At 38.4% G+C, this 27,860-nt stretch overlaps 1 protein-coding gene across 1 annotated transcript in view; it reads left to right on the top strand.

Annotated features, from left to right (window-relative positions):
• The window catches only part of FBN1 (fibrillin 1), a 144,005-nt gene that overhangs the window by 22,390 nt on the left and 93,755 nt on the right, over positions 1 to 27,860 (top strand). The window contains exons 5-7 of the mRNA XM_010571868.1: positions 17,867 to 18,064; positions 21,360 to 21,485; positions 26,017 to 26,142. Coding sequence (XP_010570170.1) covers positions 17,867 to 18,064; positions 21,360 to 21,485; positions 26,017 to 26,142 — 450 coding nt within the window. The remainder of the gene's footprint in view (positions 1 to 17,866; positions 18,065 to 21,359; positions 21,486 to 26,016; positions 26,143 to 27,860) is intronic.

Below are 27,860 nucleotides of genomic sequence, written 5' to 3'. Positions count from 1 at the left end.
CAAACATTTGGGCAGTATTTTAAACTCAGAGGTAGAAGTCTTATATTGTTCAGAGAATTGAAGCCTGAATGACACTTCTTAGTAACTACGGGAATGATCCAAAACCTACTCACGTCAAAGAAAGGGATGCCCAAAGGCTTGGGTGGGCTTTGAATTGGGAGTCAGAGTTGACAGGATCAGATCTTGTCAGCCAGGTTTCAAGAAGGTGTGCAAGGCTATTGAGAAAGCAATTAGGTCTTTGCTGTGTTCCCACACAATACTATCAATCAGTAATTTTGGATAAAAGTAAGAAGTGCTCAAAGGCATAAATCATGAACATGTTTTACCAATGAAGACTGTTACCTGTGGCTGTAGGGTATAGAAAATATCATTATATGGAATGGTATTTATTTAACAGCAATTGGGGATTTCAAGATGATGAATAAGAATTATTCTAGTAAATAGCAAACAAAATACATATAACCTCTTTCAGTTTTATAATATATTATGCTTTTTCTTTTGGGCTTACATGCTGCATGCACAATCTTTCATGTGATATTCTCATTTCTGAAGTGTTTCTTGAATGCAGGTGTGTTAATGTACGTTGGTTAACACATAGAGAAGTTTGTACATGCATCCTCCAATAGCCTCTGATGAAGTGTAAGTAGCCCTTTTAAATCCAAAGGAGATCTTTGCATTCATTTTAGTTGGATTTAGGTTATACTCAAATTTGAGCAGATGTGGAAGAGTTTGGGGCCTTCCTTTTTCCATGAGATGACATCTTAGTGGTGGTGGTGGGTTTTTTTTGTTTGTTGGGGGGGTTTTGTGTGTTTTTTTGTTTTTCTTTTTTTTTTTTTTTTTAATAGTCAGTATTGTGTGTGAATTGCAACAGTGTGATACTGATGCAGAAGTGCAGGTGGAGTACTCAGGATGCCAATGATTCTTCACACCTCTTTTGAGCAGAATGATATCACAGGCAGGCAGCAGGCTTGCTGCCCTGCAGAGGGGCAGCTGATGCTCACGTGAAAAACAAGCAAGATCACTTTTGTGGACAGGGCTCTTAATCAGCTGTTTAAAAGTTGCTGATCCAATTTCAAGTTCCTAATTAAATGAAATGGGGGAAGGAAAGAGATCAGCACACTGCCAGGCAAGAGTTCCAATCCAGTGGTTATCTCATTTCAAACATGTGGGCTAAATTACATTATCTTTATGATTGAGGCTTATAGTATATTCACACACTAATAAAAAGTTCATATGTAAGGGCAGTTTAACCACTGCAAGCTTATTTTATTTTATAAGACTAAACTATTCGATGCTTTAAAAACATTTTTCTAATGTGAATGTTATTTATCACAAGTATAGCTGAAACCTGAAGCTTAGTTATTAAAATAGATGTTCAGGCACTTTCCTGACAAGAATGATGTGGTTAAAAGACATTTCTGGGAGTAATCTTACTTACCTTTTGGATATAGTGCAAATACCTCTGATAATCAGGAGGAAGTTTTCTCTTCCACTGAAGTGTCTTAAATTATGAACTTTCTACTGTTTTATGGGAATTTTTTTAAAGCCACCTAAAAGTTTTCCCACAGGGCTGGTTTACAAGCAGCTGAAACTTTAGACACCACTCAGAACAGTCTGTTGTTCCACTGCTTGGAGTGATGCACATGTGCATCATTGACCACCTAGATTCCTAAATGTACCCATTCTATTAAAAATGAAAAGAAAATATTTCCTATATTTTGAAGTACAAGTTTAAATTGGCACTGTAATTGCTAAACCTTGCAGCAGAGACAGATGCCAGAGCTCCCACAGAGGAACTTCAAACTGCATTATGCTGTACTCTATACGCTTAACCCTCTTAACTCCTTGCTGCTCCCCAGCAGTAGATGGGAGCTCCCTCCTGCTTCCCTTCCTCCCTCTCCTCTTACCAGTTGTGGGAACTCCAAGGTGCTGCTTGTCATGTACCATTCTCTTGCACTCAATCCCAAGCAGAAGTTGACTTTTAATACCTTAAGTATCCTCTGTCTCGGCTGTGAATCTGCTTTTGGCTTGAGGGGGCTAGGGGAGTTGACTTGGATTGCTAGCTTCCTAACAGCTTAATACTTTATTCAAAGCCCAGTGAAGTTAAAAGGAAAAAGATACTCAAGGGTTCAGTGGTGTGGATCAGATCCTATATCCAGAAGGGTAAGGTAAGCATTGAGACATTGCTCACACATGGATTACCTTACTTCTCTTCTTTCTGTGAGTCCTGATTTCTTGATAGGACCACCTCTTAACCTCAGTACCTGCTTCGTATGATGCTGAGTTACAGCAGGAAGACTTGTTGGGAAGATAAAAATGAAGAGGATGTGCTTAACAGTCTGGTGACTGTGAAAGGGAGCTTGTTCTTCTCAGGAATAATTTCTATCTTTTACTGGTCGTTTATTTTCTTTTTTTGAAAGATGAATTAGAAATCTAAAGATGGGAACACAATTAGGCCTTGCCATGGTTTATTCTGCTCCAATCAATTGTTCAATTGTTGTTCTTTCAGTGTAAAAAGTATTTGAGAAGACAACACAAATATTTACTATCTATTAGAAATCCATTAGCTACAGTTTTAAATTTTTCCATATTCAATACAATTAATTTTATTTCTTTGAGATGGATAGACAGGAGCTGCCTAATTTAACAGATAAGCAGTATGTTGTCAGTGCTGGATTAGACTATTCTTCATGTGGCTTGTAACCCCTTTCTCATATCCTCATTTATCACTGGCCTAGTGTTTGTTTTTCCTGATTCAGGATTATGACATTGAACTATACAAATAATATTGAGGTACATCATTTGTACCTTATCAGCTTGAAAATATCAAAGTAGAAAAAGAATATTGAAACAACTCTACAGATGGGAGTAAAATGCCTTTCGGGAAAATGCATGGTTAATACCTGCAATTTGTGTAATCATTGTGTATTCATATTTGGTCACCCAGTGGTAATAGTGGATAATGTTTCAGAGTGCATAGCTAGGTGGGATACTGTGGTCTACTGTGTCAGTGAGAAGCTCATCCCATTGCTGGGACATTCTCAGTCACCTTTTTGCTTCTTGCAGCATGAAGGTGAGCTCTTGTAATGCCCCTTTCCCCCCCCTGCAAAGTGTAGTGCTTGCTGCAGGTCACCCAGCTCCTGGGTGGAGCCGGGACTGCTCCCACTCTACTGGATACACGGATTCCTCTCCTGGATGGCTTTGCCTGGCTGGCTGCTCTCTACTAGTTGGCTCTTTGGACCTCCTTTTTTAACTAGTTAGTTGGCTGGCCTGTCCTGGCAAACCTCCCTCTCCTGGTTGGCTGGCGAAGCTCTCGGGCTGGCCGGCCTTTTCCTTCCCTTCCCCTTCCTTTTCTCCCCTTCTCACACATGGTGTCTGCTGGCTCCCACTGTTTATCTCTCCATGTCTCTGTGCCTCCCACTCGTTTGTTAGATTTGCTTTGATCCATCCAGTCTTTGCTGCCTTCCTGTTTTTCTTCCCTCTGCTCTTTTGCTGTTTTGCTTCTTTGTATCCTTGCTTCCTTCACACTTGTTCCCTGAAGGCTTTCTGCTCTGGCTTTCCCTTACCTACACCGGCATGCATCTTTTCCAGAGCTTGCTGTCTCACTCTTGTTGGTTCATCTGATCTAGCAACCACATTATTTGAAACAGTTGCTAACAGAACACCCATTAGTGTTATAGGTTGGAGAAATGGTTATGTTTATCACTTTTTATTTCCTATAGGCACTTTTGTAAATTCCTTTATAAATCTAGTCTGTGCTTATTAGAAATGCCTGTGATAAAATCCCAACTGAAGCACTTTGTTGTGCTTCTCTGTCATTTTTCCCGTAATTGCGGATTATCAAGTATCTGTGTATTCTCTGTAACTGTCATCTCCCTTGGGACTCTTAGAAATGTCACAACTCACTGTTTTAATCCAGATATCGCAATTATAACTATACACTCACAAACTCTTCATTATGTTAGTGTGGAATAAGTACTTTTGGGTGGTCACAGTGATGGGAGAGGAAGTGCAGAGAAAATTCCTGGCAGTTGAAAATTTGCTGCTGAAGACCCTGTGAGAGAGGCATAAAATTCTGTGGCCATTCTCCTGCTTGTTTCAATCTTTGTTCCAGAGTCTTTATTCAGACACAGTTCCTGCTGATGCTAACTGAAGTTTTGTCTGAGTTGGGACTAGAGAAACAGACCTTTGTTAGATGTTATAGCGTACCTCATGTCATCTGTGGTTAAAAACCCCATAAATATCCATACTCTTTGTCCCTGTTAGGTTCAAACCTATTTTCTAAGAGCTTCTCTTGCTCCTTCTCTCCACATAGCCAATGTTTTCACTCTTCCTAATTATGGGGTACCTAATGTCATAAATCCTCTAAATGCTGATTAACAAGTCAGTCCCTAATGGTAACTACACAACCTTGTCAACTGGAAAATGCTCTCATCCCCCCATATGTGTTTTCTCCTTTAATGACAGAAATATGAATCCCACGTGAGAGGCCGTTGTTCCCATGTAGCATCCCATTCTCTTCAAGTGAATATCATCTGTCCTTCTCTAAAATTTTAAAAGTTTTTGGATTGCTTTTACATTTGTGTATCCAGTATAGATATATTTCTGCAAAAATAATAGTTCATAGCATCTATTGAGTTGGAAAATTAATTAGACGACCTAATTGATTGTGCATGAGTTCCTCTGTGGAATGTGTTCTACTGCTGTTGCACTCGCCCAGCACAGAAAATCTCCCGAGCTAATTCCTCTGGTCTTTTACTAGAAACTGACAATTAATTGAACATAAAAAAACCCAAAACCCAAAACCCAAAAAAAACCCTTGAAGGGTCTTAACACAGAAAACTTTACATGAAAGATCTTTTCTCATTTTATTACAGTAATGCCAAGAGGCCTGAACTCAGCTTGAGGCTCCCTTTATCATTCACAAAACACACAAGTCTCTGTCCCAAAGGCTGTGTAGTCTGAAGAGAAAAAAAACCCAACAGCATCCAGAAGTATTGGCAGCCCCACGTTGCATGTAGGGAGCTAATACACAGGGAGATTAAGTCACTTGTGTAAGGACGTACAGGGAGTCTGTAGCGGAGTATGAAACTGAACCCAGGTCATCTCAGTCCCAGCCAAGTGTCTCAACCACAAGACTATTCCTCCTCTTCAGTATGTCAGTGTAGAAAGTAGGCCAAAAAGCAGTTTCCATCCTTTTATACACAGTATTTTGTAAGGCTGTGAAGTATTATGTAGTAGACAGGCATCTGGATCAACAGCAGTTTCTGCGGATACTTTTATCTGTAAACAGAAGCAAAGCCTGTAAGGGCTTTGTAAATTTTACATAAATTATTATTTTATCTATAAATAGCATAGTGAAATCTATAAATACAATACTTAATTTCAAGGTATTTTAATGATTTTTAAGAATGGAAAATGTGTTTAAAGGACTTCTGTGTTCTGTGGCTCTCTAATTTTCATATGTTTTAGGTTCTAGTACTACTCATATATCATGATGCATTAGCAGTGAAGTGTAGCTACGCCAGACTATGTAGTGTGTTACACTATGTGGTGTAAACTGAGAAAGGGAGGCTCAGGTCGTGTGACAGGCTAACGCACCCGTGTTACTCAAAGGTTAAGTACTCCTATGTTGGGAGTCAGTGAGGCTTGCAGTTTGCTGACCTTAATCTGAGTGATTCCTATTATGCTGAGTATTTACTTACCTTTTGGAGAATCTCTGTATAGTCAGAGGGTAACAAAACTTCTGCTTTAATCTTTTGTACCCCAAATGGAAGAGAAGAAAAAAAAAAGCAATTATGTGCAGATATATATGCATGTATATCCATCATCCTCCTTCAACTGTTATCACCCACTTTTGTATGAAATCAGCATTACTGTGTTGAAGCATACAAAGAACAGGCCAGAGCTGTTCATTCCTCTCAGTGCCCTAGTTAGCTATTTACAGACACGTGGCTCATTTGCTGAACCCCTGATTCCTTTCTCCCACATCCCCCAAATAAAAATTACTTATCTGGTTCTCACTGACGTATGTTCTGGAGCACCACTTTTATGAACTCCATTAATTGAAATCATTAATTCCAGATGTTCTGTCCATTTACACAGATAGATTTCAGTGATTTTCATGGCAAAAAATAAAAAAATCAGCTTTGAAGGACCACTGGGATTTATGTGGCATGGAGGTGAGAGAAACCTTGTTTTTCAACCCAGAATCTCTAAAGTGAGTAGTGAGAAATCATCCAAAACTGTATGGCGATCAGTGTAATGGACCGTTCAGTACAAACTACGGTTTCCAAGATTCTCATGCTATTCCCTGTGAGCGCATAATTAGTAAAATAAAATTAGAACGTGTCACTTTTGGTTGATCCAGTATGGCCCAGCTTTTGGAAACACGCCTGTGAAGCTAGGTGGATCTCTCTCTTCCCCTTAACTCCCCAGTGCTGGCTGTTTTCTACATGTGGATGTGTGCATGCACAGTCACAGGCAACAGGACTCCCTCACTGAATTGTCATTCTCTCATCAAAGTCAATGACCCTAACCCTTCACTTGTAACTGGGACCTGGACTTCATGCTGGATGTCCGTGTCTGGGCACCTACAAAACCAACAAGCCGTATCTAATAGGGAGGAAACAGAAATCTGTTAGGACTTCAGTCTCAGAGCTTAAATGTTCATGTTCAAGGTGGTTGGGCTGGTGACTCCCAAGTTTTAATGATTTGCCCCATATGTGGAGGCAAATGAAATCTTAGGACCTGACATTCCCAATCAACAAGTAGAAGAGATGCCAGTTTCCAGTGCTGAGGTAAAAATAGATCTGCAATACCTGTTATGCTAAAATAATGTATACACAGCATGTGTGACAAATAAGAAAAGGCCAAAGGCATCAGTACAGATGCTATTAAAAAGTTAAGAAATGTTAAACAATATGCTAAGAATGTGAGTTGCTTGCATTTTGAGTAAAAGCACAAAGTTTCCCATGTTTGCCTAGAGTATTCATGGTCATTCGAATTCTTTCTAAAAGAATTGCAATTGTTCTCAACTAATAGCTTAAATTAAAAAATAAAATAAAATGTCCTCTTTCTTACATCGCTAACAGGAGAGTCAGTAAAGGCCTTTCACTCTTCTTGCCTACTGCATGCAAGTAAGAAGAGACGTTGACCCTAAGTTTGATAATTGTCTGTAGATTAATTTTTTTTTTCCTGTTTTAAGATACTTAATTATTAGTTCTGTACTCTCTCACTGCTTGGGAAAATCAGGCTTTTGATGTGGTTTTAACAAAGAGTATTTAATTGACAGTTGTCATAAATAGTTTCTATAATCCTTAGATTAAAGATGTGATGGATGCAGAAAGTCCTCAGTCACTTGAGGCTAGTCATTCATTGACTCTGGGGGACATCCAGCCATTAGTGCTAAGCAAAGAGAAGACTCCTTCAACCAAATGGTCAATGAAGACAGGAATGACAGTAGACCTTAAAGAAATAATATGTGTTTACTTTTTAAAATTAAATACTAATATATCTGATGTTCATTGGCTCTTTTCAATAAATACAGAAGTCTAGAAGCTCTCTGAGTATCTTAGATTTTCTGAAGATCATTCACAGTTAGCAACAGAGCAATTTAATGCTTTAGTAAATATTACAGGAAAGTGTTAAAGAGGAGAGAACCCTAGACTCGCTGAAAACCTATAAAATCCAAAGAAGACCAGAAGAATAATAACTGAGAGATGAGTCCATAGTAGTATCTCTAGAATTGTACAAAAAATTGAGAGTCATGAAACACATGAGTGTTAGCTTCTCATGTACTTTATATTGGTGGGTATAATACATATATTTAATAAAATTATACTTGCTTAGTTGAAAACACTTGTGAGTCAAGGTTAGATCATTTGCCTTCCTGGGAAGAGATGTTTTCTACTTCTAGCAATAGGTATTGAATCCATGAGATAATTCTAGAATTATGGCATGTATTCTGTAACATTTCAACAGAGATACCATCAGACTTATTCAGAGTTAAGTAGTGCATGTTATTACCGTGTTTATTTTTGGACCACAGTCCTAATGCAAATCCCATATATGTGGTTATGCAGAGTGAGCCAGATTCTGGTCATGATCACACCGGTGTACACACAGAGTGATGCCACAGTTTCACTGAGGAAGGAATCTGATCCTGTAACACAGAGGGTTGCATGGTATTTCAATTAAGTGCTTGATGTGTTTCACCATAGAGTTAGAGGTGAGATATTAGTCTCTGAAGCAATTTTCGTACATTACTGACTTAAATTTCTAACATTTTCTGAGAATTTTGGGGGGAGTTATTGCGCAATCATGAAATGAAATAATTGTTAAAATATTTCTGTGAAAACCAAAATACTGTATGTTGTCATTGTTTTCAGATTTTTTTTGTGTCTTTTTAGCTGGCTATTTACAACATAAAATTCTGTGTTACAACCTTACTCAAAAAGAACAGTATTAGTTATTCCAAAGTCTTCAGGCTAGTAAAAAAAAATTTAAAAATTAGTATTTACATCATATCAAATCTGTCATCACTAAAATCATATCACTAAAAATACATGTATATGAGAAGCATTGTGAATGCAAAAACCCGGGCAAGTGTCTGGCTGAAGAAATTTGGCCAGGGAGCTGTCTGCCATGTGGAGAAGAGTCTTTATGGGAATACAATCTGCATGCCCCTTGCATTCGTTTGGTGGAAGTTTTCCACCGCCATAATTTCTCAGGAGTGCTGGTCTTTTTGGGTTATGGCAAAGAGGGAGCTTGCTTAGGACAAGCCAGATGATTCCTGGCAGCTGTTATAAAGGAGTAAGAAGAAATTGTTGATTGCTCTAATTACCTTGTTAAAAACCTCCCAGGACTTCAGAAGTTCTGCATTCTATTAGGACCACAAAAGTTATTTGTCCATGTGTCATTATGATAATACACATTTATGAATACCCCAAACATCATTATTACACTTACTGCCTTCCGTTTAAGTGATCCACACTGAAAGCGAGTCAACTTCTCACCATTCCTGCTGTATGTTTACTCACTGTATTTCAGTTAGCTTGAGCAGTGAAGTTGGCTCCCTTCCTCCCTCTCACCTCCCCTTTTTATTTATAACCCGTTTTCAGTTCTGGACTGAGTTTCGTTCCAGTGCTCTGCAATTGTATTGTGTTTCATGACACTGCAGAGGAACATTTATATTTTAGAAAAGAAAAGGTTATTTCTAATGTATTGTACCACTCCCTCTCCTTTTTAAATATGAGCAGCATCTCTTTAAATCCTGTGTGTTGCATTGTCTGAAAGCATTCTCCCTTTCTTTGGATGTTGGTCTACTTTAATATACTGTAAATCATTAGGATCTATTTTTCTTATACAGTTTGCACTCCTTTTGAGTAGTCTCAGTTATTTTATACTGAGTATCTTCTGTAGCCAAAGAGAAAAAAAAATACAGAGCTCGTTTACCAGCTTTGTCTTTACCTTGCTATTTAATAGTTAATACTTTGTGGTATGTTAAGAGAGTTTCTATAACGTGGCACTTCTTAAGAACTCTTCTTAAAAAGTAGTAATAAACTTCAGCCAACTTGTTCTTTTAACGTGAAACTTCCAGAGTTCTTCAATTGAATCCATTCTCCTTAATAATCATCTGGTCTTGACAATAAATATGTCACCAAAGTTAGTTACATTTTTGCAAAAAGAGAGATGGAAATCAACTCAGAATTTTGTTTCATTGTTGCTAGCCTGTGAAAGAAATTGGAAAAATTAAAATCTGCAAAGAAATGTTCCTTTGTAGCTTATACAGCAAAATAGGGTGGGTTAGAGTTTGTCAGGTAACTGATTATTCAGAAATGAGAAGTTATTCTGCATTTAGCTGCATTGCTTACTGTTTTCTTCATCATGGAAAAGAATAAAATGTGGTAACAATTTTCTGTATTTGGACTGCTGCCGCACGTAATTGGGAACAACAGAGCTAAAGCCTTGATTTTGGTGAAATGCTTAGTCTGCGTGTTGGATTAAAATGTGTGCAACAAATCACTCCAATTCTGTAATAATTTTTTGAACATTATTTTTTTATTTTATTACTGTAATGTTATTACTTTTCAGTTACAGACTTTGAGAACTGGGTCAGTTGCAAGAACAAAATTGGCATGAAAATAGTTGTATATTTATTCTGGAAAATGGATTGCCAAAATACTTTTGAAAATGGTCAGCCTGAATTGTTCTGTACATCAAATGCATCTGATAATGTTAGTCTCACATGGTTAGTAAGCTGTTATTTAAAAGTCCTGTTCTTTAACCAGTATCCTAGGAAGACTAGATAATATTTGCTAGATAGACATGTTAAACAGATCATCTGTGCAGAAATGGATTTGTGAAGCAGCTTACGGAATGGAAAATAAATTTAGGCTGAAGTGTGCCAGCAAGTCAATATATGAGAACAATTTGCAACAAGCAAAGGTGAGGAAGACATGCAGAAATGGGGTCATCAGAATCATGAATTAGAGGATAATATTCCTGGGGCTGGAATATATGAGGCAGTAACTAACTTTTGTGGCTGACTAATACAGAATAAAGAGTTATGATACCAGGGGAAGTTATTTATTGCAAGCGTTAGATATGCTTCCATGGATGTTTTTTACTCTTGTTAAAATAACGAGAGGCAGCTTGGAGCTGTGATCTGTCCGCAGCACAGCTGTGGTATTTTGAGACACTTCTGCTGCCAGATTTATACCCCTGCCAGAAACAGTGCCTGAATGGTTGCACTCCGAGTCCCTAGTTCCAGTGACATCTTAGCGCTAGCCAGTGTTAAATCTCAGCAATTTGAGCTCTGTGCTGCACTGTGCGCTGAAGCAGCTGGGAAAGGGTCTTGTTAATATGTGAAGCTATCTCTGGCACTGGAAGGGAGCAGACAGAAGTGGCATGGTGATAATTTCTTCACATACCACAGCTAAACCTACCAAACCTCATTGGTAAGAAGTGTTAGACATCGCTGGAAGTAAGTTTTAAAATATTTACAAAGTTTTGTTTTCTTTCCATCTGAACACCCTCTGATATCTTTGCCATGTACTTTCCAGCGATGACACATTGGGATCTGACTGGGGTGAGTAATGGTGTCTGGCTGGGGGGAGGAGAGGACAGGGAGTGCTTAACAGTGAGTATTTAAGGAAATGGCCCATGTGGAAAAGAAAGTATTGTGATTGGATGCGTTTATCAACTGGCATTTTGGTGTCACCTGTGGATGGAGAATTATTGTGTCTGAGTTTTTCAATGGTTGGAAGTCCATGCATTGAACTAACATGGGAATGTTGTGTTGTGTGTGTGGTCTTGATTCAGTCTGTGAAGCTAGATGTGCGACGTTACCTATTAGGAAAGACACAGGTAAATAATAGTTATCCCACAGGTTCCTGAGCATGGTCATTCACTTTTCTGACCAGCAGTTAAAAGCCACAAAGTCCTGTATTCAAAACATGATTTCATGATAGCCCACAAGCAACTGAAGTGGACATTTTGCAAGTGAAAATGGAGTTATGAGCGCATTGCCCTTCCCTATTTCTTTGGTACAGTGACACACACAGGTCTGCAATAATCTTTTGGGAAGGGTATGTGTGTAAAGCATTCTGTTTGTTCTCTCTGTCCTTTTCCGGAGATTTTAGTATGTCTGAAAATACCTAGAATCACTTTGAAGGACATTTGGAAATTGAGCCTGAAATGCTAAACCTTTGTGTTCTGCAGCTCTCTGTGTAATGGTGATGCTTACTGCTACAGTCACCTTGGTCATGCCGTGCTCTTGTGTCAGTTCTGAGATTCTATGTAATTCTTTGAATTTTACTGCAAAAATTCTCATTTCAGGCACAGCACATCCTGCCTTCTGAAATGAGGCACATGGTGTTTTTTTCCATCATCTATTGCTACCTCCTCTGAAGAGAGTGAAATGATTGAAGTACAGTGAAACATACAGTGATGGAAGCTGTGTTTTTTCCATTAACAGTATAGTTGTTTGTATAGTTAGAGGTATCATATGGTTTCCAAGCCTATCAAGAAACATGGCCTTCTCAAAGAACTGAAATTTTAAGAGTTGGTGTTTCTTATCACATCTATGCTGCCATTGTGTCACCATTTATTTCAGATTTTAGATCGTAATATCTGATACGCATTTCTTCCATTCCTGGTTTTTAAACTCAGGAAAAGTGATAGGAGTTTTGTTTGTGCTAGCACACCCAAATCAGCTTAGGTAAATATGATTATATGTGCATATTTTTATGTTTCATTTAAGATTTTTCATTCTTGGCTCAGTGAAAGCTAATTTTTTAAAACACTGTCTTTATTCCTGTTCCAAAACCATAATTTGTTTGATGTCATTCTCATATCATTCTTATTGGTGACTTTTGAGTTGATACATTGAGTTGTCTTCTTCCCCATTTAATTTTCCCATATATAAGTGTCTAGCCACTGGACATTTTTGGAAACCCTGTCATCTGTTTTTCTAATCCTAATCCTACTTTTTCTAACCTAAGAGTTGTGTTTAAGGCAAATTTTCCCCCTCTATATCAGAGATGTGATATTTTTTTCTAATATAGATCATTCTCAGCACCTGCCATTCCAGGCCAGGGAAAGATGGAAGCTCGATTTCTCATACTGTTCTGCACTCAACTGCAGAGTGCTGCATTTTAATTATCCAGTCTTTTTTTTCTGCTTGTAACTGCATAGTTACTAGTTCTTTCACCATTTAAAATTCCTGTTTGTACTTTAAGAATGTCATTGAAAAACAGAATTGCTATAAAATTCTTTTTTTCCCATTAGAAATACACATTTTGGATGCCTGAGAAAAAATAATTGAAATTTGCCTGAAGTCGTGTGCCATGTTAAAAGGATTCTGCTACTTGACACTCAGACCGCCAAACTTTTAGCTAGCGTTATTCTTTGGCTGTGTGAGATCAGTTTCCAAAACAGCATTCTCAGGTACAACTGCTTGGGATTCTCTTTTCTGATGGCTGCCCAAGCAGTGGCATGGGCTATCAAGTGCAGTGGGTCACACGTGAGCATTGCTGAGTAGGCTTTGCAGAGACGAGACTGTGTTTCTGCCTTGTGCAGTCTCATTTCCAATGTTCCTCTTTTATCCCTGCCTGGTAAAAAAACCAACCAATCGACCCACCAAACGGCAGGAAAAAGAATACTGCTAGGCAGGAAAGTAAGTTGTAATAAAGATCAGCTTTAAGGTACTCCACTTGCCTTAGAGCCCTTTCTGACCTTTCTTTCATTATTTGTATGATAATGGAATATTCCTTTCTTTCCCTTTTCCCCTGTACTAAAGAGAGGGAAAGTTGCCAGTTTGCCTTGCTGAGGGTGGTTTCAGTTACAAGGCAGTCTTGGCTGGATTTGGGGGTTCATGCAGAATTTACCCATGTGAAGTGCTAATAGCTAGAAGGAATGCTTCCTCCCTCCAAGCAACGTTCTGGGTTTGCTGCTCAGCCAGCGTGCAGAACAAGGTACTGTGTCAGCTGTGCATGCTGTGAGCTGAGAACTGGAAAAACAGCACTCATTTTATTGTTATCCATTTCTTTGTGATGACAAGAGATGACGTTTTCCCGTTTTCAGTAACGAGATCTTGATCACGATAAGATAAATGCTGGCTTGCTAAGGTCCCATCCTTCGACCTTTGCACCCATTCAGTTTCCATTTATTTTAACAGGGATGGAGGAGTCTGTCAGCCTCCCTAACAGGTGGTTACGGGTTTGCAAAATCTGGCTGTTAATTTGAAACATCAAGAACTCTTTATAGGAGATTTATAAGGAATGAATCTTGGAGAAAAGAGTGACCAGAATTTCATTCAGCATCCTTGCACTAGCATAATTGTTTAATCTGGGTTCCATTAGTTCAAAAAATTTTTAAACTGTATTGTTACATTAAAACCTATATTGTACATGAAAACAAACAGAGGTTAACATGAACTGAGGGCTTAAGATGTGTATCTGGTGTAGAAATTCTTCATTATCCTGGTGCTTGGAGTCTCTTTGGTGCTGTCCAGCATTACTTGGAACAATTATCATTATTTATTGCTGTGCTTGGTTTTGATCAAAGCCTGCCAGTACTACATATTTCAGCAGCCTCTCTGCTGCTTTAAGGAACATAAAGGATCTTTTGAGAGGATAACTAAAATTATTTGAGGATTGTGGCTGAAACAGGAATGAGCTTTACATCAAAATGCCGTTTGATTCTTTCCTGTGGACTTAATAAGCTGGATTCTTGCATGGTGTAAACCAGCCTCATTCTATTGCCCTCTTGCTTTTTTTGACAGTATATGAACTTAATGTGGGTTTACAGTTTCTGCCATCTTCTCAGTTGTCTGAGGCTGCCTGTGGAATTATTCCTTATCAAAATGCTAAGAAGTATGTGAAGAAGCAGATAAAGTTGTTAGATAACCATGACTAATGTCTTACTGAAGGCTGCTTGCACATGCTGAAATTTACATTAGAAGTGACTTAAAACATTTGAATTATCAGTTGCACATCTTTAAAAAAATCATTTTTCTAAAATAATTTCAAGTCTCAACATTCTTCAGTTAAAATGAAATTACCTCTGGGAAAAAAACCCAAATAAACTGTGTAATAGCTTTTCTGGCTATATTTTTCCCTTTCTCTCTCTTTTCAGCTACTGACTGATCACTTGGAACCTTGTGTTTGAGCTTTACTCATTGAAGTAGTTTGAGTAATCGCAAATGACACGAATGTATAAGGAAACTTTGTTGTTACAAAATGAAGATTGGGGTTTTAAGCTCATATCCCAAATAAGTGCCTCGCAGCATAGGCCCTAGGGTTTACTGCATCTTCTGAAATCAGTGTAATTCATAAAATCAAACACCTTCAAGGAAGATGTTTTAACTTAAGGAAATCTCTTTACATGTGATACCATTCTCTTTTCATTTTGCCATCGTGTTAGTGGAATCCTGTTTCCTTCTCATAGGCCTTCATCTTGTAATGTGTCAAAAAATCATAAACTCAATATAAGAATGCTTTAATTTTAGAGCTCTTTTTATTAAGCCTCTATTAAAAAAATGGACTTGAAGTGTGGATTTCTCTGTGGCCCCAGGTCGGTGTGTACATCCAAATGATCTTTTTCTCATGCATTTTCTGACCTTTAGAAGTTTCCATTAAGAACGCAAAAGAAAATCTTACTTGTGAAAAGGTGAAAGATTGTATTTGAGAAAATAGAAAGAAAGCTGTACTCAGCAGAAAACTGAGTATTAAGAATAAAATTTATCAAGACAAAAGATTAGGTGAAAATAAAGCCTATAATTCTCCATACTAAAATGCTATGAACTTGGACAATAACAAATATGAGCTGTATTTGCTTGGTTTTGGGTGCATATTTGACCCTCTTGTTACTGAAACCTTGTGGAAAGATTTGCATGATTATAAAGTTAACTTCATTGGGTTCACCGTATTTCTAAGTCATATTAGCCACTGCTAAGTCATTTATAGCTTGAAAGCAAACAATCGTAAATGCTGATCTATTCATATTCTACCATAAAATACAAGATGGGTTATTCACTGCTGTCTGACGCGTGCTTCCCGCTGCAACAGAGAACAAAACGACTCCTTTTTAAACCATCTATATATAAACGGCATAGGGACAATCAACAATGAGGGACTTCATTCTGAGGAGGTACACTGGAGATTTCCTGTTGCTGACACAAAACTGTGGTGTTTCTAAAGAAATTGTCATCTATTGTTTTAATATTAGGACTTTTAATATTGGGAGTTTTGCATACACTAAAGCATGCATTCTCATTTTGTTCAAGGATGAAGAATCAATCTGGGAACTAAAATTTTTTAATTGATAGGTATAATTGATCATGACTTATTTGTATTCATGTGTTGAAGGAATAGGATAAAGCTGGTAATATTTGGGTTTGTACTACATGCTTCCAAAGCTGCATTTCTACCATGAGAAATGAGAAAGAAGGCAATGTAAGTTTTGACAAAAAAGAAAGCAAGCCTGTCTGACTAGGAAAATGAAAGCAGTTACAAAAATGCTTAAAAATAGGGAAAGAACTTGATAGAAGCTGTAGTGTAGAAAATTAATATCCAAAGTGAAGGGACACAATGAGAAATACCAAGCCAAAAAAAATTAAGGCGATGAAAAGGAATTAATTAACCAAGGGTAAGAGATGTTATCGGAGATTCTGACCCATTTCATGATAAGACTGACAGAATTGCTAGGGAAGAAGAGGGAGAGGTGTTCAGTAAATGTAGCTGTACTGTTTGGAGAGGATAGTACAGAAATTTTATATTTGCAGTCTGATAGCATTTAAGGATGACATTAAACAGCAGTATTTGCATTTACATATTTTTATACAGCTAGTCCAGCTAACCAGCACCAGGGAGATGGAAAAGAGCTAGCTAAAGGGCTCTCATATCATGCAGGCTAATTCTCCATAAATCTGGAAATACAGGACAAATTTCCAGAGGCTGGAAGAAAATTATTGTTGTTCCAATATTTTAAAAGGAAAATAGATGATCTGGGTGATTATAGGTCTGTTAAACATGCAAAAGATAGAATAGCAATTATAGGATGTGATACATAGTTGATGAAGAGTAAATGTTATTTAATGTCATTTAGCACAAGTTTATCAGAAATAGGTCTTTCAAACTAACTTGATATCCTTTCTGAGAAGATCGTGTTTAATAGATGAAGATAATAGTAACAATATAGCACTACTCTCTAGCTTATAGGACTTCTGTAAGCCATTTTATTTATTATATCTAAGAGTGGCTTGATTAATCAGCAGAATTATAGTGTATGGACACAGCATCTCTGGATTGGAATGAAGATTAGTTAAATGATAGGTTTCAAGGTGCGTCTGGTGTTGGGAGATGGGGCAGGTGGGAAAAGCGTCTGTTCTTATTTCTGCCCTATTTAACACTTTTTATCAATGGTTTAGTGGAAACATTGTTAGCAAAGTTTGGAAGTGGCATGAAATTGGAGGAATTTATAATGTCATGACTATAAGGCAGTGTGGATTACTTAGTGACCTTGGCTGAGGCACCTGGTAGCTATTTCAGTACAGGCAAGCATCAGGTTCATAATTTGTTGGCTATGCTTACAGATGCTGGACTCTGTCCTGGTGCACCATAACAGAAAAAACATTTTAGGGTCACTTGTGAAGAATTAACTGGAGCGTGCACCCCGGATGTACAGGAGACAGCAGGAGCTGGCAGTACCACTGTTTCATTTTTGCCCTTGGAGAATGGAACAAAATAAAGCCTACTAGTATTTTATTAACATCTTAGTTTAATTCTGTCTGTTGGCTAACTGGTCTGTCCTACCATAAACAAATCAAAGCAGATGTGTTCCACATGCCCTCCATTCAGCTGTAGGCAAAGCTTACCCACATATCTGGTACAGCATATGCCTGAATAACAGTGAAAACTGTCCTCAAAAAACTTCCTGCAGTCTGTATTCTCTTCCCTTGAGACTCATTTGAGAATAATTGTGGAAATAAACATATCTGAACTCTTTTATCAGTATTATTTTAATTAATGCACTGACTATTTAAAACAAACTGATGAAAAGACCCCCCAAAGAGTATTACTAGAGGTTAAACCAAGCAGCAAAGGGGACCTGCAGAATCTTAAGTGTTTTATACTCCTGGTAAAATAGTCGCAATGTATTTATAGAGCTGCTTATTTTCAGTGGATTTGAATGAGAAGAAAACTTGAGAAAAATCCTCTGCAGAACACTGCTAAGTAAAATTGATGGGCTGGTGGGCAATTTGTGTGCAGAAGACTTGACTAAATGTGCTGTTTTGCTTTATTATGAGTTTTGTTGTGTATTTTTATTGTGATGCTGATTAGGTTTCCTGTCTTTGGTGCAGATTACAGGACCGGCCCTTGTTTCACTTTGGTAACCAACCAGATGTGCCAGGGACAGCTCAGTGGAATAGTCTGCACAAAAACCCTTTGCTGTGCAACAGTTGGGAGAGCATGGGGCCACCCCTGTGAAATGTGTCCTGCCCAGCCGCATCCCTGCCGCCGAGGCTTCATTCCAAACATTCGAACTGGGGCCTGTCAAGGTAAGTTAGCAGTAAAGCTTCCCCAAAAGCTGCTGAAATTGTTACTGGATTAATCTTAATTGAGTTACACTGCTGTGAATAACCTGTCCTAAGCCATTCTCAGCTATATGTGTGAAGAATGGAAAAACATTGTCAGATGCATTACTTCATGATTCAGTGAGTGCCTGATGTTCAAGTGAGTACATTAGTAACTTAGGTCATGTGAGAGCAGCCAGCATCTTAATGAATTTCTCACTGCCAGCAGTCCTTTCCCTTGGTTCTGTAATGGTGTTTTTCTGAGTGTACCACTTGATCATTCTGTGGTGGAATTTACTCTGTTTCAGAAAGCACTCAAAACATGCAAAAATCAATCTGTGGCAATACTGTTCCTTTTATCCAGTGTGGGATTTTGTAGCTAAAATTTGTTGATTTTGGATTCATCTTGGGTGTCTTATCTGTCGAGCTACAGTGCTTCAACCTGGAGAAAAGTGCTTGTTGTGCCATTTGAAATGCCCTGTTATATATTTTATACAATTTTGGAAATGCATTTGCATTTGTTTCAAATTGTAAAATCCACCCAGATGTTGCTTACTTCTTTCAGAGCATGCCTTACCATAGAAAGTCCTTACACTGCTTTTGGCTTTTATTCTAATGCTTCCAGCTGTATAAATTCTTTTATTGTCTGGATGTCTGGCAGGAAACAGGAGAAAGTTAACAGGGGCAGCTATGTATTGAACTGATGTGGATTATACATTCCCAGGACCATATCTTTGGGGCTAGTTTATTTCAATCTGTCTAACATTTTCTAATAAGTTACAATATTTTTTAAAATAGGGGAGATAAAGATTATAAATCTATAGGGTAATTTTATTTAATCATGAAATTCCTCTGAAGGACTTCAAGGCATTCCATTGCATTAAAAATGTAGATATCCTCTGTCACACGCCAAGTCCTCGTTGGTGCCTGCAGACAGGCATGATGAACTTCGAGATGGGCATGTTTGTGTATGCCGCATAATGTGCACGTATTTTGACCTCAGCTATTCTGTTCCCTCTCTCACTAAAGGTCAGAACTAAATTGTGCAGAAATCTGTGAGTCGAGGTTCTGGACACTTCTGAAATCTGATGTGCATAAAAATGTGGCCCACACCCCTGAACTCATGCCACACCTAGTTATATCCCTCTTGTTTGTGTCACGGAAAAGCTGCAGTGACCTCTCCAGTGGGTTTGTGCAGTTCAGAATAAGGCTACTTCTGCTTGCTGCGCATTTCTTAGCATGCAGCTACATTTATGCTAATCTTTATGTGGTGCCAACACAGTTTTGGCCCTATGTGTTTAACTTGTACTTTCCAGTTTTCCCTTCTCTTGTAATGTGTTCATAATTTCAACAGATCTGCTATGGAACCACATATTAGCTTTATTTTTCATGCAATTGTAGTAAATCCAGTCTTTTTGAAATCAGATAACATCCATTCAGACTGAAGACATTTCATGGATTTCACATCCATATGCAATCTAAATAAAGGAAAGCAGGTTAAATAAAATCCAGGTTCTCTGAAGAGAAAAAGGAACTGTTATTATTGTGTGGAGAAGTCAGAAAAAATAAAACGGAGGGGAGGGCAAGTTTATTTTAAAAAGTAAATAGAATATCACTGCCCACAGTTTGACTTTGGCTGAAAGTTAAATTAATATCACAGCTGAGATTTTTTAAAGATACAAAGGAGGAAAATGAAAGCCAAAAGGTGGGATTTTGGAACAGACATCGTGACTCAGGAGCATGGCTTCTATTTTTTTAATCATTTTTTTTAAAGTCAGTACAGTGCCATGAATTCTGGCTGATTATTGTTAAAGCACAGCATATCGCTGTAGCTCAAGTCCCAGCAGCGATGTGGCTGTGTTGAGGGTGCTGAGGCTGTGCTAGTTCTCTGTGCCTCCCAGCACAGCAGTTAGCTCAGGTACAGCACTGCTCTGGCTCTGCTGCTGCACCCCCCGACCCAGTTCAGTCGGCCCAGGGATCTTTACTTAACGCTCTGCAATGTGGTACAGATATGCCCCTTGGCATTCCTGAAACTTCCTACTTGTGGCTCCCAGGGAAATTGCCTCTTGGCCTTTTGTACAGACATAATACTTTGCTTTTCAGACTACAAGACACATTACAGCTGGCTCTCTGGGATTTATAAAGGGAGATTTGAAGGCGTCATCTCCTTCAGCTTGCGTCCCTGCATTGAAACCGATCCTAGTGTGAAGCCCAAGAATTCAAGAAACCAGGTTTTACCAGCAGCAGCTGGTACTCCTTGGGGAGATGGGGGAAGCGCAGGCGTTTGGGTTGGAGAGTGGCGAGTGCTCTGTTTGCTTCTGAAGGACAGGGAGCAGTGGACACAGGGCAGCCCCTGGGGACTGTGAGCCAGACCTCCACTGTCTCCTATTGCAAGGCCACTCCTCCTCCTTTAGTCTCTTTTCTCTAGCTGTTACTAAGCTGTAGTAACACTTTCGCAGCTAAGTGACGATACACGTGTGCTAAAATAGCTGTGAGGCCAAAACCTGGGGCCAATTGAAAATGTTTGTCTTGAGCTTCCTACCTAGCCTGTGATACCATCTTTATTGTTTTGTTTTCTTGAGTGAAAAAAATTAAAAGCAAAGAGAGAGAAATAAAGGGGAAAAAAACCTTCCAAATTTATGAATGTCTAAGCAGGTCATTAATAATTCCTCCTGAGACATTACTTATGGCTATGAAACTTCTTGAGTCAAATCCTAACTGCAGCCTAAGCTCATTGGTGCTGATCTTACTGGAGTGATGAGTTAATAATTTCCATCAGTAATGACTATGCCATTCCCCTTGCCTCTCCATGAGGCTGTCTCCATGCACATTGCACACTGTTCCTCCGTGGCTCCTCCATCTCTGTGCTGGTGGGCTATGCACTGTATGGAGTTGCCAAGATTTTCCAAGGGGCAAGTGATTTTGGGTGCCCAGCTTCAGATTCTTCAAAGGAACCTGGGTTTTGGCAGGCAGTGTTCTCTGCACACCATTCCCCAGATGTTTTGGAAAAACAAAGCAATAGCAGTTAGATGTTTAATGTCTGTAACAATAATAACCATGCTATTTCTTGCAGAAAATATTTAGAGTACTGTACTTAATCATACTTTGCATAGAGTAATTACAAAATTAGTGTCTGTCTTCGCAAGCAAGTACCATAATATTATGATGGGTGAAGAATGGATTTAGGCATATTTACTTTAATTTCTGTGTAGACAAATTATTATGGCTGTTCCTGAGAAATGAATTAAAAGTGGGTGTTTTTTCCTTTTTTGTATGATAGATGTGGATGAATGCCAGGCCATCCCTGGGATCTGTCAAGGGGGAAATTGCATTAATACTGTTGGATCTTTTGAGTGCAAATGCCCAGCTGGACACAAGTTTAATGAAGTGACACAAAAATGCGATGGTAAGAACTTTTAGAACTTACTGAAAGTAAAGGGGGAAAAGTTGTCTTTTGGGGGCCAACTTTGTTTAGAAGTTTGTAACAAACTTTCCAGTATCTTCTGCCTTGAATATGCAAATAGCTTTCTTCACAACAAATAGGAATAATGGTCCTTTCTCCTTCTAAACCAGAGAATCTTAAATACTGGCCCTGCAGCTTTTTCCAGCCTTTTATTCATGTAACATTTTACAGACTTAAGGTACATCTGAAACAAATTAAACTTTAGAACTAAAAATACTTTTTAACCGATATGTTGCTTTAGAAATGCTTGAGGCACATGTCTCTGTGTGGATCTTTTAACCAAAAAGTGTATATGACTGGAAGGTTCAACACATTCCCGCCTACTCAGGTAAACTGTATTTAACATTAATGGGAGTTCAACACTGCTGAGTGAAGACTGCAGGACTGTGTTAAAATCTCATTCTTAGAGTTGCAGATGTTAAAAAAGGACGAACATTTTATCTTTCCTTATTGGTCATCCTATTTTGGAAGTACAGCAGGTGCTAGATACTAGTGTGGAAATTTGCAGTGCATGATTATGGAATCTTGCTAGTTTTTAACTGTGATTGATAGTATTTTTTCTCTCTATAATATAATAATCAGGCATAGAAGTCTCCTTTGCTTTAAGAGAATTTTTGATGCATAAGGAGCATAGTACTAAAATGTGTCAGTTGCACAATTTTGATTCATCTTCTTTACAGTGAAGTCCAGGTAATGTTTGAACTCTTACAACTGATTCTTTCAATCATCAGACTAAAATTAAATTAATTTGAGCAGACAAGTTGCATAAGTGGTTAGTGATTTTGGAGTGCCAACTTTCAATATCATAAAAGTGTGTGACTTTGAGAGTAAGGTGTGCATCCACCACCCTTTCTTGCATCAGGTGCCTTTAAAGAAGCACTCAAAATTTTTTAGTCGTTTTGGAAGAATTATGACTTACTCTTTCAAAAGAAAAATCCCTATTTCAAGCAAAACTTCATAATTTAATTGCAGGTTAGGGAAAGCAATTTCAGAAGAGTTTGTACACAGCATGGTTTTCCTATTGATTGCCAATGGTTTTGGCAGAAGGTAACCCACATTTAGGGTAGAACAACATTGCAAGTGTTTCCTTCTGTGGATGAAGTACCAAGAACATGGTGAATAGGAAAGACTGAACATGTGCCTTGTTAAGTATTAGTACTTGAAAAACTGAGAACTGTAGGCTTGCATAGGCTGCATTGTATAAACATTCCTATGGTATTTTTCGATTGCTGAATCATGTAAAAAAACCCAAACAAAAAACCCAACCAAAAAAACCCCAAAACCAAACCCCAAACAACAATCACCTTCAGACCCTGCACTTGGTAATAGTTGAGGGACTGGACCCAAGAGCCTGGAATAGCTTGTTTCATTCCCAAATCCTGCCACAAATTTCCTGCCCCATCTTGTGAAATCCCTTTGGAGTGATCACCTGGCTGCAAAGATAGAATGAAGTTTTCTTTCTTCAATGTCATACTTGTAAATTTTTGAACCTCAGCAGACAGAGACTTACTTTCAGTACATCTTCATATTGCATGTACCAAGCAATTTTAATTAAAGCTGTGTAGGTATTAATACAATTCAAAGAATTAAAAGTAGCACCCTTATACCAGCAGCACGAAATAGGATAGTGATTCAACAGTTAAGAGCATAGTCATATAACAACAGAATATCCATTCTGCTTTTTTAAATTATCCTTTTGAGTTTTCAGTTGAAATCTCCAATATAAGACAAGGTATTGGCCCATAGTAATTAACTGTAATTAATTCTAATACATAATAATTAACATCTGATCATGTGCTTGTTTTAACTTCCTATCCAGCAAGTAAGACTTCTGGCAGCTGTAATGTGTCCTTGGTTACTGATTTAGTAGAACTGGGAGCTACCTGCTGAATTACAAGTACTGTTTTTTCAGAGGGGCCCCATTAAAGTAAGATCATGATAGAAATCATCAGGTGCAGTGAGACAACCTAACAAGATGGGAAATGAGGTGTGTTGGCCAAAGTTCTCTTTATTAGCATAGCTGGTGGAAAACTGTATTTTAAAAGTGTTACGTTATTTCACTGCTTCATATTACCATTCCTCTTCCAGTTGTATTAACGCTGAGGTAAATACTTTTTTGTGGTGACTGGGGGGAGTAATTTTTCCTGGAGTGACATTTAGGTCTGTGAGTACTTCGAGTATACTTACCTTTATAAAACTCGCCTACGTAACAATGACAATGTTGCTTATATGAATGTCAACACTAACATAAATAGTGAAATACTGTTTGGGTTAGGCTTAACCCTAAAATAAAGAATGATGATTTTGCTTTTGAAAAGATCGGAGTCCATATAAACAGTGGCAACACTGACTGTAAGATAAACATTGGTGAATTTGAGTCAGAAAATGCTTGAATGTGATCCATTTACGACTGCATTTTTCTCTGTTAATTAAGGGCTTTATTCAGACCAAAATTCAATTTCCACATTTTTTGTCACTGAGACTTTTGGGACTCCTGTGGAGTATAATCCTGAAGCAGAAGCCAGAAGTCTCTTAGCAGTGCTCCCGGGGCACTCGGACTTGAGGCTTTGGCAACACCCTCAAAGTAGCACTGAACAAAAAATCACACCCCTCTCACACACCCAAGCGAGGAATGTGACCCACATCACGACAGCTAGCAAGATGCTCGGGAAGAATGTGTGCATAGGGGGCCCAAGGCCTGCACCGCTTAGGGTGGGTTGGTCTGCAAGGTCTGGTTGTCTGTATGCCACCCCAGTCCCTCCATTCCTTTCCTGCAAAGGCAAGGGGCCACAAAGGTATTAGAGCATCCAATGCTTTACCTAGGGGAAGAGGAATTGATAATTTTTATATTACTGAATTTTTGTATTACCATCTTCACAGGAGAAGTAGAACAGAGATCCTCTCTACTTGCTAAAATGCTCATTAATGGTCCTGTGGGACTTTGGGTGTTCCCCCATCTGTTGGGGCCAAATTCCAATTTAGGCGTTACATTTAAATTCCTCCAATCGCTTTTAATGGCTATGATATTATTCACTCCTTGCCTTGGCGCGTTGGGTGGTGTTGCAGTATTTAATCTCAGAAATTTTTGTGGTTGGTGAAATCATTATTACAGCCATGTGTCTATCTGTTTGTAGATCTCTGGAGGAGAGGTTGGATAGAGTCCTGTGATGCCATTATTTCTGGTTGGAGTCTCCCTGTTGGGAGAGCAACTGGGTGATTGTAGATGGCTGTGACAGGCAGTTGTCACTGATCACTGTAGAGAATAACCTCCCTTTCTGCTCTGCTTTGTTGATTCTTCTTGTAGGTACCATGGAAAAAAGCAAGCTGTTTTTAAGCTCCGCTGGACTCCAGGTTCCTAGTAGATGAGAGCAGGGCAAAGTAGATACAGCTGCATTGTTGAGACAGTCACTGGAAACCAGGGGGAAAGTAACTACACATCCTAGGCAGGCTACTGATGGTGATTAAGGAGCAATTGGGGCTGGCATAGGTTGTTATTCACATGACCGTAGGTAACATAAACTCCTAGCTGTGGAGGAAACTCTTCAAGTTCCTTCTGTTCATGTATGCAGCTATAATCAGGTATAAGAAGATATTTGTTAGGTTTTTTTCTGTAGACTTTGAAAATTTTTCTGCATTGTATCTATGATGGTGATTCAGTATATGGATTGAGATTCATTAGTGAAGAAAAATCATGATATAGACTTCTATTTTAAAATCACTGACAAAATCTAAGGGGAATTACGGACGTTGCCTGAATTCTGCAGTAGGTATTTCAGTTACTGTCTAGAAATCTGTTGAAACTTCAGAACATTCACTTAGGGGAGAAAGCCAGGAAAGGTAATTTTTGTTGCCTGCAGTCATCCTGCTTTGAGCTATAATCCTGTCAGATTGCATTAGTTAAACAGTACCTAGCTGCTCAATGCTTTTATATGGGGGTTTCCAAGAAAAACCTAAGTGCAGTAAGAAGGACGGGCAATTCAGTAGGTGCTACGCTTCCCTTTGAGTCAGTATTGAAAGATTGCCTCAGTATGGTGCCAGGAGACACTGTGCTGTTGGAGATACCATGAGACATAACAGTTAAGCTCCCGATCGCTACGGTCACTACAGGTCCCATGACAGTTTTCTTAATTCTAGTGTGCAGAATTCAAACTGGAAAGGTTATCTTTTACTTACAGCCTGTAAATCCCCTCTGCAGTTTAAGATTTTCATCCATCATTATTAAGCAGTAAAACAAACTCTCTGGCTTTTTGCAATTTACAGATACAATATTTTCTTAGGTTCTGTTTTCACTTGTGTTTATAAGATGCCTAAGAAAAGATCCTGATTAAAAACTGCTGATTATGCCCCTAGTACATAAGTTAGGAGAGTTCTCAGACCACACTGAATTTGATCATTAATATTAATTATAAAATACCTATTCTTGTGCCAGAACTAATGTAACTAACCTGCCCCTGTTTCTCTTTTTGCCTTGAAGATATTGATGAATGCAGCACCATTCCTGGAATCTGTGATGGAGGGGAGTGTTCAAACACAGTTAGCAGTTACTTCTGCAAGTGTCCTCCAGGGTTTTATACGGCTCCTGATGGCTTAAAGTGCATAGGTGAGTAGAATCCTGTAAATAATAAGACAGTAGGTGTTATGAATTTTCATGAATATCTAAAATGGGTAACAGTGTACCAGAAACATATTTCAACTTGTGATCTTGAAATCCTTCCTTTATATAGAAGTACATCATGTGCCTATATATGTGTTCTGAAAGAAGTTTTCCATTTGTAGGATGTTTCCTCTTTCCCTCTTTGTTGTGACCTTTCCTTTCATTTTTCTTACTACAGTTTTTCTGTTATGCCATATTTGTTACCTTAAAATAGGCAGAACTGGTTTAATGCACCTCCTTGATGTTCTTGCTCTCATGTTTGTCTTTGATTTAGTCCATATTATATTCAGCAGTCATTTAGAAAAGCAAATATACTTGAGAAAGAAGGTAATCACCTCAAACAGCTGGTTCTTCCTCATTCCAAGTGTTAGGACCTTAATGCAGATATTTTTCATTAAAGGAAATAGTGTGATAAGCTGGGTGTGGGACATTTTTATCTGCTTTCATGAATCTGATGGTTTGGCAGTGCTGTTTTTTTAGGCTTTCACTGTGGCAGGGGAGAACCTGTCTTCCAAAGGCCAGACCAGGAACCAAAGGACTGTGTGAATTGAATGACTGCCACTGCAGTGCCAAAGCCATGAAAGAGTAGTGTTAGCACGTACTGCTTCTGGGAAGCATACAGCCTGCTCTGAGGCAGGTCAAGTAATCAATTAATTTTCTTTTTTCCTCATTTTTATGCAGTAATTTTTTTTCACTGCCAGTGCTGAATTTTGAGCAATTATTGTCATTTGAGAATTAAATGAAAGGTTTATTTGTCAGTTTTGGCTTGTTTATTTAAAGGCTTATACACAGTGCCAGCACTGGGGTTCAGGAGAGGACCCTGTGTTTTGTACCTTTGGTAGAAAATAATTTGGGAAAAAATTGAAAAGAAAAAAAAAAGTCAAAATACCAAATGATATTAACTTCCCCAAGAGATCTGGAAGTAGTTTGGGTTATGATTCATTTTGAATGGTGCCATTCTATTTCTGCAGGTTGTGAGAAATGACCTATATTTCTTCCATTATCAATAACAGCATTTTGGTAGATTGGATCCATACTGTACACTTAAAATGCCAGTGGGAGTTGCTTTTATTGCTTCAGATTAATAGCTCCTAAATGACTGTGGATCATTAAATCATTGATTGCTGCTTGTACTTAATATTTATAAAGGAGATTCACCTTTCTGTAACAGAAGATTTCTGGAGATGCACAACTTCCATTTGCTTTTTACTTGTTATAGTCATTGTTCAGTCAGGACTGCCCCACATTCACACCCATGTTATATTTCTGCAGTTTTCCAGCCTTTTTTACCCACTGCTTTTTGTAGGCTGCAATAGTTTAGCTAAAGAATTGGGTATTTAAAGATGACAGGCTGTGTTAAGTAATACACCAGACTATGGGCCATCATTAAAACTTTGGCTTTGTGTCCAAGGCAAAACGTGCTAAATGGGAAGCACTATTAATTATCTGCAGATATTTTGGATTCATGTCTAATATGCAGACTGTATATTTGCCATATTAACAAGGACAGAGCCCAAATCTGTATTTGAGCTGGGCAAAACATGTTATCTTGATTTAATTACAACATGCCTGTCTTAAGTGAAAAGTGTTGGCTGAACGTGTCTATTCTGTTAGAGATGAGGAAGTGCTTCTGAGAAATGTATCCCTTATGGGACTCAAATGGA

Source organism: Haliaeetus leucocephalus, unplaced genomic scaffold, assembly GCF_000737465.1.
Source record: "Haliaeetus leucocephalus isolate CR32 unplaced genomic scaffold, Haliaeetus_leucocephalus-4.0 Scaffold339, whole genome shotgun sequence".
Lineage (NCBI taxonomy): Eukaryota > Metazoa > Chordata > Aves > Accipitriformes > Accipitridae > Haliaeetus > Haliaeetus leucocephalus.
This window is presented reverse-complemented; position numbering and strand designations above follow the sequence as displayed.